Below are 13,561 nucleotides of genomic sequence, written 5' to 3'. Positions count from 1 at the left end.
ACATCAAGGTGAATGTTCTGGAATGGCTGAGTCAAAGCCCTGACCTCACTCCAACCGAAAATATGTGATAGACTTGAAAAGGGCTGTGCATGCCAGATCTCTGTGCAACCTTATGGAGCTTGAACAGCGTTACAAAGGAAAAAGGAGTAAAATCGCAGTGTCTCGATGTGCACACCTGACTGAGATCCATCCACACAGACTCAGTGCTGTGATTGCAGCCAAATGTGCATCTACTCAATACTGACTGGGGGGCTGGTATTTATGCAGTCACTTCTTTTAGACTACATATTTGTATTTGATTGGCATTACTTTGTAGACATTGGTTTTCAATTTGACATTAAAGAGGTTTTTGTGTAACTTTTTGTCAATGACCATGACTGATGTATAAAAGCAATAAAACGGAAAAACATCCAGGGGGCTGAATACTTCTTAAAGCAACTGTAAGTGTATCACCTTTAAGGCCAAACTATTCCTATAAATCTTTTCCATCAATTATTGATGTACTAAATTTCTTAGGTGTTTGACATTTGAGTCTTTTAAAGAGCTGTCACAGCCTGTGGCCTTGGTATCAGTATATGATTGATTTAGATTCTGACTTTACAGCCTAACAAATGTCCATGAAAGAAACATTTTTTTCTGTGAAATTGCTTAAAGTGCACAGGAATCAAACCTTTTTACCTTGGATGATTCTGAGTCAGGTGCAGTAGACCCTTTGGCTTTTTCCCATTCCTAATGCTTACCCCTCATATTTGAATGCTACTTGCCCCTTAAAGCACTTATGGGTAAATCTCCCCCTTATGAAATAAGATGACCCTTAAAGTAGTCGGACAGATTTTATGTCAGCATTCATTTCTACATTCTACTACAATTTTTAAATATGTTTTGATCATAAAAGGGCCATAATGCATTCAAACAGCATTGAATTCAGAACTTATGTACATGGAACTACTAACATCTTGCTGTTGAATCATAAGGCATTTTGGGTGATTTCTCAGTTTAAGGTGTGCCTCTGGAAAATCTCCAAATGTGAGCCACAAAAATCTCCTACCTTTAAATGTGAATGCAGAAAATAGGGATAGGGCTAAGTGATAGGGGCAAGGAGTGATTTAAGCCTTATTGATCTGGTGACCCCCAAAACCTTTAACATACAGAGGATGAACTTCTACTGCAAAGAGTGATGGATGATCTGAATATTATACAGAGGAGATGAGGTAATAGGAGTGCACTGCAAGAAAAAGCTTGAATGGGGGCGCTGTGGCTAAGCAGTTAGACCCATGTACAGAGGCTGAAGCTACTGAGGCTGGAAGCCAGGGTTCAAATCTGACCTATGTCATTCCCTATCCACTATCCTGTCTTTTATAGTAAAAGCATAAAAAATAAATAAAAACAAATCAAGCTCAAATGAAAAAATACATTCATGGCACACAAGACAATATAAAAAATTGTGAAATTACTTGAGACTGCAAAAGGCATTATTTTTGCCTTTTCATGGTCTGTTGATGTATTCCCATAAAAGGGCTTACATTTAAAACATTCTTGAAAAGTATCTGATGGATGATGATTGAATAAGTCATGTTTGTGTTTTCAGCTGTATTGTCCTCTGCTCTGGTGTCTAAGTATTTAAATCACTGGGGAGGTAACAACAGAATAATAGGATGCTGAAAATATCACTTTTATTGTAACATAATGGGTGAAGAGATTGTTAAACCTGGGGGAGGTGTAACAGAAAACCAATTACACCTCTAGTGACAAAAAGAATGTAAATTAGGTTATTAAATCTGACTGTACATGAAATATGACGGTATGTACCATATGTTTGTGTGAGAGCGAGAGAGGGGGGTGAGTGTCATATCAGATTGAGTAGTATTATTCATAGAAACCGACAGTGGGAAGTGTGGATCAGAGATGCTTTTAAAAAAAGAGAATCATTGTCGTTTAAAGTCTGTGGAAGTTGCTGTGAAAAGGTATCTTTTTATAGCTCGGACTGTCATGCCGAGTCTTGCTCTGACTCTGACTGCCTGTCACTGTGGGTCTTTGTCACGAGCAATATGCTGAGCCTGAGTCGGAAGACTAACTGTAGCGTAGCCAAGAAATTTACTGTCAACTGAATGCTCTTGGCTCATTGTTGAAGGACCTGGGCTGACCTACGCCCACGTCTGTTAAAGAAAATGTGAAAGTGTTTTTTCAAAGTCAAATTCATACTAATTTCTTTGTCTCATGTAAAAGTAGGTGTCCTGCGTCCAGAGGGTCTAAAAGACCGATCTATACACCAACTAAAGCATGATACAGCTTTTTGTTTTTCTTTTCTTTGTTCTTTTCTGCCTAAATTGCTCTAGATAGGAAAAGCAGCAAACCGCCTAAAATATGAATGTAAATGTAAAATGTATGAGAGAGAAATGACTATGGCGAACTTAAGAGGAGAAAGAGCAGGAAACAGTGCTTGAGTAACCATCTGTCCAGATTGAGTTTGGGAATTCTGCTAAATCACCACAAATCTGATGAATCTGAGGGTAGGAGGCATAAACATCCGGACACACAAACATCTAAATACTCACACTTACTCCGTCTAAGCGTTCTCAGCCCTGTGTTGACCTACATAGGGTATTTATCCCGGGATCAGTGCCAAATTGTAAACAGAAGCTCTGGAAATAATCCAGAAGGGTCTAATGAGAGGCTCTTCAGGATCTTCTGGGATGCTGGACTAAGAATGAGCATAAGGAGGAATATGGTAATAAGGCGGACAAGACCAGCAGCAGCCAAGAACAACTGAATGACATGCTGTCCTTCCACTTCAGTCCTCCTCTCCTTCTGCCTCCCCCCTATGCTTACCTCTCCTCTCTTTGTCTGCCCTCCTACAGGAGCGAGACCGTGCTGCATCAGTTCTGCTGCCCCGCCCCAGAGCATCCAGAGGCAGACACCACAGGCTCATCTGGGTAAATCACAGATACTGTTGTTTTCATGTATTGCTCTGCAGGTTTTGCTCCCTAAGTGTGGTCTTGTTTCTGCTTGCCTTTTGCATTTTGTTGTTTAAAGAACCTGAAAACCAGGATCTCTTAATGTTTGACTACTATTGCATCCTTATAAACACTCACTGAAACAGAACTTCCATGTTTAATTTATTAAACATGGATATTTTTTCTGCTCTAGCTTCTACAATCAAAAAAGAAAAAATAAAACATTATTCAGCTGTTTGAAATAATTTTAAACAAGCAGAAGTCACTCTCAAAACATTTATTTTCATTGACATTTTCAGTGGGGTAGATGACTTCTCACAAATATGGGATCATGGGATCATCTTAGATGTGTGATTTGGCTCAATATAGAAAAAAGTGATTAAGTGCTTATTTTAAAGGATGGAACAAAAACTTTTTGGGAAGTGGAAATATAATCAGAAGCATCTGAGAAATAAGGGGCTTGATAAGAATAATGTATGAGGCAAAATAAGGCCAGTCTTACACGACAACAATCCACTGAAAATGGAGTTGTTTTTAGTTTCAGTTTTAAAAAATTGGGGTTTAGCTGACAATATTTTTACAGCAAGTTCTGTGCACATGGATCTGCAAAAGCAGCTGCAAATACTGTAGTATACATGCCAGGCCAGTAGATAACGGTGTGGCTTTGTAATATAGACAACATGCATGCTTACAGTACAAACACAACTGCAGAACTTGTTGTAGTCCACCTACTGGCACATGGCTCTTGACTGGGATTGTAATGTGCATGTGTCTTGGGCTCAGTCCTACTGCTAAGTTTTACCCCCACTCCTTGGCCCAGGAAGAGGGTTACTAGAAGTGCTTGTGAAATCTTCCCCTATGAAATGGAACAACCCTTCAAGCTCCTGATACGCTGTCAGAAGTTGTCGACAACATAACAAACAGATGTGATGACAGTTCGAAAACAAAATAATGCATTAAAACAACTTTAATTATGACTACAGATAGTTGTTGTAATTTTTAATTCTTGCTGATGATTCCCAAAGTTCTGGGAGATTTCCCATGCCACTTGATTCAAAGTGTGCCTCCAGAAAATTTCTGTTTGAAGGGCCATGCAGCCTCAGCACTTCCCCCTTCCATCAAAAATCTTGTACTTGCCCCCAAGCATGAATGTGCAAAATGTTGGGGTAGGCTAAGTAGTGGGCCAAGGCATGAATTAGGATTAATCTTAAGTCTCTGTTTTCAGAGGTAACTCCATATTGTCAATTTACATGACAACGAGAGTGGTGGCATTTTTTAGTTTTCAGTCTAAAGCCCATTTTCAGATCCATTTGTTTTCAGGCACTCAGAAATGCAGTTGTCATGTAGACAAACAGCCAAAATGAAATAAAAGATTACTGTTTTCAGATGAAATCATTCTAATCATAATAAAGTCATTATGGTAACCACGATAAAGCCAAAGCATTCTGTATGATTTCAAGCTGACTCTAAGATAGCTGTGGTGGAAAGTCAGCTCATACTGTGCAGCTGAATTGGTTATGACACACGACCATCATTGACAACCTATGGGGGCTTTTCCACTATGGGTTTTTGGCTGCGCCGAGCCAAACAAAGCCATGCTGATTTACATTTCCATCACCAGTTTGGCTGCGCCGAGCCGTGCTCAAATTGCCTTACTCATGAGCAGGGCCAAAGCAGGCCAACCCCACCTTCAAGAGCGCTGCGCTGACGTCAAAGCGCTTCGCAGGGTCTGATTTTCTGGGGTGATTTACCCCCTTTGTTACTGATAACCCCTCCATGATCAATATTCAACCCACATGGAGATGGGGAGATATGTTTAATCCCTGCCTCTGCTCCAGCTGTCCATAACTCTGTTACAAAGGTGTCAGCATTCACTGTATGACTTAAATATTTATGACACAGGACCAAAATTTGAGATTTTTTGTGCTCATACTGCAGTCGGATAGTTGCACATGGCACACTTATGGCACACTTACGAGTGAAATCAGGAAGGACCAGGCCCAGATCCAGGAATACACCTTTTTCTGCACCTACTAATAACCAAAGTTTGATCCTGTCCCCTTCTTATAGACAATTCTAGACTTTTAAAAAATAAAAAAATAAAATGCTGGAGATGTTCGAAACATTTTGCCCATGATGGAGTCCGTCTTTAATTCATTAACTGGCACTAGTAAAGCATGCCGTTCTCACTACCCAATCCAAAAATATGAATGCGTTCATTTTATGCTCTTTAGAAACCCACAAATCAATAATAAAGAGACTGTTCTTTAACTTATATGCAGGAAAATCCTCTCCTTTTGATGATAAGCGTGAATTATTGTTTGTTTATTGATTGCGGATAGAGAGAGAGAGAGAGAGAGAGAGAGGGAGGGAGAGAAAGTAAAAAGAGCAGCTTGCAGCGCTGTTGGTCTACAGTTTGATTTTTGCTTATAAACGATGTAAAGTTATTGAGGTCAGACAGTGTAGAGAGATCGAGGAGGGCTCAAAATACTGCGTTATCAGCTGTAGATGCACCCTTAAACGGGTAGCTCAGCTGTGGTGGAAAAGCAAACCCCCTGCTGTGCTGAGCTGCCGTGCCGAGTCAAGCCGCGCCGCGCCATGTAATGTAAAAGCCCCATATGTGCTCACACTAGATGGTCTGATGGTTGTGCACAACTTGAGTCCTCCCACTGTAAGGGAAGTCAGGACAAGCTGTGACAGAAATCTGTGGAGTTTACTTTAAAGAAATCTCACATACTGCAGTTGGAGTATCTACCCTCTCTCTTCCTCTATCACAGACAAAAAACACTCACCATCCGTGTCAGCTGGAAACGTGTTTGCTGCTCGTTTATTTCCTTTATTTGGGGGCATTAGAAAGTCATTCCTGTTTTCATTGTGATTTGAGACGTCTGACAATTAACAAAGGGAAAAAATGCCCCAAAGTTGAGGATTCTGCTTGTAGTTCTGCTCTTTGTGTGGGAGTGTGTGCAGTCGTATGGCCAAAATATCAAACATGGCAAAAATCCATCCAACCAGTCGGCAGCAGCTCGTCAGGTTGTAGTTAGGTTGTGGTTGACTGTCATGAGATTGAAATAGGCGGAAAGGGAATTTTTAGAAATTACCTCTAAAGAAGAAATTAAAGGAGAGTGGTTGTAAATTATGGAGGCCCATCCATCCATCCATCCATCCATCCATCCATCCATCCATCCCTCCATCCATCCATCCATCCATTTTCTTTTAACAGCAGGCCAGATGAGATATATAATCCCTCCAGCGATCTTGGGTCTACCCCAGGGTCTCCTCCCAGTTGGGTGTGCCTGGAAGACCTCCACAAGGAGGGAGGGAGGTATACTACTGAACCCAGACACCCTCCTGAGGAATCTCATTTCAACTGCTTGAACTCGGGATCTCATTCCTTCGGTCATTGCTCTGAGCTCATGACCAAACGTGAGGGTTGGGATGAAGTTTAACCAATAAATTGAGAGCTTTGCCTTCCGGCTCAGCTCCCTTTTTACCATAATGGTCCATGATGTCTGCAGTACTGCTGACTCTGCACTAATCTGGCTGTCAATCTCACAAGCCATTCTACCCCCATTCTTCAACAAGACACCTAGATACTTAAACTCCTTCACTTAAGGCAAGGACTCAATCCTCATAGGGAGGGAGCAACCCACTGTTTTCCAGCAGAGAACCATGGCATTGGTCTTGGAGGTGCTGACCCTCATCCAATGTCTGAGGTTACTGAGGTGGTCAATAAGCCCCTCAATGGCAAGGTGCCATGCATAGATGCTGAAGGCCCTGGACACTGAAGGGATGTCATGGCTATGGAATGGCAGTCAGGGCGGTAGTTCTCATTTTTAAAAAGGGGGACCAGAGGGTGTGCTTGAATTATCAAGGTATCACACTACTCAGCCCCCCAGGGAAAGGTTACTCTAGAGTGCCGGTAAGGAGACTCAGGCCGACTGTTGAACCTCAGATACAGGAGGAACAATGCAGATACTATCCTAGCCATGGGACAGTGGACCAGCTCTTTACTCTTGCAAGATTTCTTGGGGAGCACTGGAGTTTGCTCATCCAATCTACGTTTGTTTTGTGGTCTTGGAGAAGGCTTGTGAGCCATTAGATCCCTGTATAACCAAAGTGAGAGCTGTGTTTGCATCCGAAGCACAGAGGTAGACACGCTCCCAGTGCGTGTTGGCTGCCCTATCTGTGATTTTGTTTGTGATTTTCATGGACAGGATCTCGAGGCATAGTCAGGGGGAGGAGGTTTCTTGGTTGGGGGACGTCAGAATGTCATCTTTGCTTTTTGCAGATGATGTGGTTCTTTTGCCTTCTTCCAGCAGGCATTGGAGTGTTTATTTGACTGAGTGAGAAGCGGTCAGGAAGCCCTGAACAGACAAATCACGCATGAGCTGTTGTCATTTGAGGTTGTTTTCTTGAGATCTCAACTTTTTAAATCTGGTATCCTTAGAGAGGCAAATCACAAAACAAACGTAAGTCTGTTTAACACTGTAAATTTCTTCAGTTTTCAAAGTGAGCTATATATTTATGAGTGACACAAACAGCACAGATTTGACCCATAATTTGTCCATGCCTTCAGGTAAAGCCAGGTCAACGACTCTGCTGACGACTCCCAAGTGACCCAGGTGATTCAGCTGTGAGCCACACTCAGGTGACCACCAAGTTCATTAACATGTGGATGGTCAATTTAGGCTTTATATTCCAACTTTGGCCCCAGTCACGTTAGAACTGACGGAGCCTTTTGGAGGAGAGGCGAAATGTCTTTAAGAACCTTTATGAAGCCTGGTTGTTCTTTTGGCGAAGATTTGGATTGCTATGCCCCTATTTACCCCAACCTCCCTCTTGCGTGACAGGGAAACTGCAGGAAAACTTCCTGCTGTGAGGGACAAATGCAAACAACCGTGTCAGGTAATTTTCTGCAAAGGTTACCCTGAAATTTTATGAGTGCATTTCTGAAAAGCTCTATAGAAACAGGCCTAACTTGCTTCATTGGTGTGAGCAATGACAGCGGTACATGTCATAGTTGGGCCAATCACAGTGGCTGGTCTGTTGTTTTGTTTTCCATGTTATCACGAGTAAACAAGCTTTGTTATCTCAAGATAATGAGATGAATCTATTGAAATAGAAAAAACTCCTTCTTTTATCCCAGGATAATGAGATAAAAAACAACTGAAATTAACTCATTATCAAGGGAAAACCAGCATCTTGGGATAAATAAGTCAAGATTGCAAGAAAACAACCAAAAATGACTCATTATCACAGGAAATCGAGTAAATAAAAGTGCTGGTAGTAAACCACAACACTTGTACATTCAGGATTTTGGAGGTTTTCTGAATCAGTTTTAAACTATAGTAGATTTTGTGTACAAACTGTTTGGATAAAGGCACACATGGAGAGTACTTCTTTCATCTGGCCAATGGAAACCTTCTAGTACATATATTATCTGTACATGTGTGTCCGCTGACTGAGTCATGTTCTTGCTGCTGGTTTTGATCATACTTGTTATTGTGTGTGTGTGAGTTTGTGTATTCATGACAGAAGGAGACTGTGGTTATACTGTGGGGTTAAACGCTCCGTAACAAATATAAAGATCTTACAGCCTCAAGGGAAACTCACATATTCAGAAACACAGAGAATGGGGGTGGGGGGGCATAATGGGTTAGGGGGTTGAGATGATATTGCCTCCATAAACATTACCCATGGCAACCCAGTGATGACGTTGCTAACAGCTTCCACTACCATAGTAACCAGAAAAATCTAACTTTGATCTAAGATCTTCTGAAGCCACTCGAGCCGTCTGTTCCTGCGTAGGAAGCGTGTCTATTTGTCATATGCATTTGTTCATATTTCTGTGTGTGTGGGGGGGAAGTGAGTGGATTCATGACCTTTCACTTGTTTGAGTTGGCGTGAGACACTGTGTGTAAATCTGAGTCTGATTCTGTTGTGATCACTATTTTACATGAGTCCACTGTACTCTGTGTTTAAAATCAAGCCTTGTCTACCTCCCCCTCTCTTTCATGGGTTGTTTACATCTGTATGCATCTCTGCTCGTTATTTATCCATCTGCTGGAAGGCCTCATCTTCTCTAATCACCCCTCCACAATTATTTCTTGTCCCATCCCTCCCTATCTCATTTCTGACTCTACTTTAGCAATATCACCATCTGTCTGTCTGGATCCCCGCTCTCTTCTCTCTGATCTGGTGACTGATCATTCACACCCACATGGCCCTGATTGGATGGGCTAATGGCACAGCAGTATAGCAGCAGTAGCAGCAGCATGCGGCGGAGGACGGCCACCTGAGATGATGATGAGATGTAGAGGAGCCGTGTGTGACACAGCCCATGCTCATTATCATCATCCCTTGGAGCCCTGTGTGTGAGCCTGGTGGCTGCAAAACCTGCAGCACCTCTGCACGCTAACCGTCCTGATGCATCCAAGCACACACAAAGCTCCCCGGAGACGTCATGAGATCTGCCTCTAACCTAACCTGCCGTGCTTTTTCTACACTTAGCCTCAGTGTGTGATTGTATCTCCCCTGGCTGTGCAATACTGTAAGCCTCTGAGGGACCTTGAAAGATGTGATTTGACAGATGCTCATTTCTCTTTCTCCATGACGTCACTCCAGCAGGCAGTGTTTATAACTGGGATGTGTGGGGGTAAGAGTGTGTATAGCGCCTATATTATTATGGAGGCTTTTGCTGTCCAGATGCATTAATAGCACAACTCTTACTTTTAAATCCTCTAATGTATTCTAATGTACTCTAATGTATTCTGATGCAGCACAGTGGCATGGCACTGTTTTAATAGAGTTTTTGATAGAGACTGCCTCCAGCATGCACACCATATCTTCCTGTTTCCTCTCTCTTTTTAATCTCAGTATTTCCTCTAGTTTCATTCCTTTCTCTCTGCATTTTCACTCCCTTTATCTTAAAAGATATGACCAAGGCCCTATCTCTGACTCTTAGCTGGGGACGTAGGATATTTGCTTTCACAGCAATCAAAGAAAACAAAGAGGAACCTTTAGTGATGCGCTCATTATTTAACCATGAGCAGGCTTTTTATAATTCCCAGCTCATTTTAGCCCTGGTCCACTTCTTGTAAAAATTATTAGAGTAAGCATTATCTGGGTGGAAAAAGATCGCACATAACATCATGCACGCACACACTCATAATTGCACCCCATTATAAAACCTCTTAGGGTGTGATGGTACCTCTGTGCTTACATCAGTTCAGTTTGGCTACATAAAAGCTGCTGAATTTCACTTTCTTTTTCAAAGTGGTGCAATGACAGAGACTTTTTCCTCTACATATTCTCCTCTAAGTTTAACCAAAATTAACAAAGACAAAAATAGGTAAAAAGGAGCCTTCTGCTGTGTCATGGTTGTAATTTGCTTTGGTGGCCCTTACATGGTTTGGATAATGCTGTCACATAAAAGAACATTGTTCCATCTGTCGACAGGAGCTGGGATTATGAAAAGAGGGAGGATGGGGCACTCCACCAGCAGAGACAGCCTTTATCATCTACTTAGCTGGGTTCTTAGTCAGATCCAGGCCGGATGTATTACATGTTTTTGTTTTAACTCAGCTGCATAACAGAAAAGATCGCATAATAAATATCAGTGCAGTCAAACTTGGTAATTCCCCTACTTTTTAAGCAGGTCATCGTTGATTTTAAGGATGATGCTTTGTGCAGTGCTTTAAGTGTTTTTGAATGACTATATCTCTTCCTATCTAGGTGGCAGAAACTGTATATAAATGTCTTTTCATTTTAATGCAGGGGAAATGCTATTATATCTGCTATGAAATGCTCATCCATATGGCGCCATTGCTAAATGTGTTTCTGTTTAATGCCTGATAAACATATATTCATGATATAATATTATTTTAGACTAATTGAAGAGTGTAAATGCAGACACAAAAAAAATCTGAGATTGAACAAAAATTGTAACGTCTGTTAAAAGTAACACACCATTTTTTACAGAGCAATCTTTAGTGTTCAACAATCAATCCCATTTATAAGCACCCCCCCCCCCCATATTTCTTCATTGTAACGTTAAATCTTATACTGTCAGAAAGCCTGTTTACTTCCCTTTTAAATGGTGCCGCATTCGTAATGACCATGCATTTGTGGGATGAGCAGCACAGCTGAGTATGTGGGTTGCCCCATAAAAGATTTTCCAAATCTTCTCTGCTAATGCCAAACAGCTTATTCTGCTGCTGCTACTGACTGTTGTTTTGAACTTCTTGAACCCCCAGATGCTGACAATCAGGTGCCTGATAAGCACTTGTTATGTTTAGCAATGAGTCCAGATTCTGCCTACTGTGCTTGAGTCATAGGATCATAGTGTGGGGAAGATGCAGAGAACATTATGCTGATTGCTGCACCAATAGAGTAACATATTTTTGTGGCGGTAGTTGGCGTGGGGCAGCAACCGATGGAATTCCCATATCTCCACAGGGCCCTTGCACACCTTATTATTCTTTTGTGCAAATAATTCACATGCAATATTCATTTTTTGAACCTGTTGCAAGTCAATGCAAGCTTGCAATGTAATTTCGCAGATATTTTTCTTGAACCGTGGACGATTCTTTCAAAGTTTCACTCCGATGAGAGCAAAATGAGGGACCAAAACATACAGAGACACAAAAATCAATAAGATACTTCTTTGCTTTCTTGACTTTAAATCCATCTTGGACTTATTTAGGTCCTAATGGCCACATTGTTAGAAAAAATGCTAACAATGGGTGTAGAATGATCGTTAACGACCTTGTATGATAGAAGACTGAATATTTCAATAGCTTTTAGAGAGCGATGGAAGTTGAGCAGCTCTTAGATTCACTTTGACACTAACAATAATGATAACAGATATAAGGCTGATGCAGACACAGTTGTATCTGGGGGTTCTGAGGTAAATAAACTAAATCCACTTGAAGCTGTTTCCAAAAGCCAGGGGATCGTCTTTAGATTCATTTTAAAATTGCAGCATTTTCTCACATGGCTTCATGCTAATAAAGCACTGATGATGCTGAGCTCAGCGCTGAAACTTGTGAGACTTCTTTTTCTGCTTGGACAAACATGAGTCTTTACTTTTGCTACACTGCAAATCACTCAGCGAGGCAAAAACTGGTGATCAATCAAAGAGCCGGAAATCTTAACAGCTCAGTGAAGTAAGACCCGAGTGATTTGGTTTCCAACCTGCAGATCAGAAGATAAATCTGGGAGATCACAAGCTCATCATACAGGAAGAAAAGGACAACAACAGCAGAAATTCTATGCAGACTCACACTTGGTTCTTTTTTTTTTTTTTGTAAATTACTGCTCAGATCTACTTCGTCCTACTTCTGCTGGTCTTAAAAAATGTTTAAATGAAACAGTGAAGAATAGGTTGTAACAGTTCATATATTAAAGATGTAGCCTGATTTGGCTGTCACAGGTGGAAAACTGGAAACTGATCCTTTTATTAATGGGAAAATTAGCTTAAAGCTCAATTGATTTTGGCTTATTTGGCTTGCCTAGGCTGTTGCCCTGACTGTTAAGGAAACTAGTAAATTTTAATGTGAACAAAACACAGAAGTGAATAGTGAAGGAGGGAACGATTAGTGCAGGGTTATGGTCTGTAAAACAGGTATTTTTATCCTGGTCACATGTCCAAAGTTGGCCTCCTGTAACCTGCTGCAGAGTCACAAATCTGAGCAAACAGGAGCGGACATATAAACTCAGTCATCCCGGCCCCGAGCCACTGGGGCCACACATCACTCCCCACCTGCTGCTTGCCTCCTGAACCCTCTCACACTTTGCATTGTGGGTGACCTGCCACAGTGATAAGAGCGTAGCTCTGAAGGTCAGAAGGGAGGACTGATAGCTTTATGTTGTCATTTCTGTGGCAGAGGACAGATGCTGAGCCTGGAGGATGGAACGTCCTCTGGCGGTGGGCAGGAGGTGGAGGGGACCAAGAGAGAGGGGCCCAGCGAGTACGAGATCAGCCTGGAGAATAAAAACAAACAGGTATGCTCTGTTTTCCTAAGTGTGTGTGCTTGTTTGTGTTTGTGTGGGCCGGTGAGCATATGGCAGGATGGAGTTGAAGCTGCCTCCTCCACCTGTTTTAACATGAGGAGGTGTGCGAAGGATCATTTGACATTGCGTCTTGCGTGACAAAAAGAAAGAAAACACATTCAGATCTATTTCTGTCTGTGTTGACATGAAAAAGAACACCAGCAATTCCACTGCCACGGCGACAGGAACACGAAAGATGCTAGGTTGTCATGGTAACAGCTAATAACTGCTTCTGGCGGCTGGAGATGTCTTTATTTCTCAAACCAAACTGCTGAAGGGTCTGCGGCTGCTCCTGCTTCTGATGCTGCAGTGTGAGTGTGTGTTTAAGAGTGTGTCTGTGTGTGTCGGGATGTGTGTGGCTGTCCTCCTTTTTCTCCCTCTCTGTGTCTTCTTCCCATGCCTCCCACTACCCCCTCCTCCCCCTGCTCCTCCTCATCTTCCTCCTCCTCCGTCCTCGTCTTGCTGGAGATACGGAGGGCAAAAATTCTGGAGGACGAAGAGATTTTTGGTCGTAAAAGAAGCAGGCTTGTGCAGGTGTTCTTTTCTTGGTT

At 42.0% G+C, this 13,561-nt stretch overlaps 1 protein-coding gene across 1 annotated transcript in view; it reads left to right on the top strand.

The window, feature by feature from the left end:
- The window catches only part of iqsec3b (IQ motif and Sec7 domain ArfGEF 3b), a 54,056-nt gene that overhangs the window by 7,701 nt on the left and 32,794 nt on the right, over positions 1–13,561 (top strand). The window contains exons 2-3 of the mRNA XM_041796033.1: positions 2,859–2,933; positions 12,845–12,962. Coding sequence (XP_041651967.1) covers positions 2,859–2,933; positions 12,845–12,962 — 193 coding nt within the window. The remainder of the gene's footprint in view (positions 1–2,858; positions 2,934–12,844; positions 12,963–13,561) is intronic.

Source organism: Cheilinus undulatus, linkage group 9 (assembly GCF_018320785.1).
Source record: "Cheilinus undulatus linkage group 9, ASM1832078v1, whole genome shotgun sequence".
Classification (NCBI taxonomy): domain Eukaryota; kingdom Metazoa; phylum Chordata; class Actinopteri; order Labriformes; family Labridae; genus Cheilinus; species Cheilinus undulatus.
This window is presented reverse-complemented; position numbering and strand designations above follow the sequence as displayed.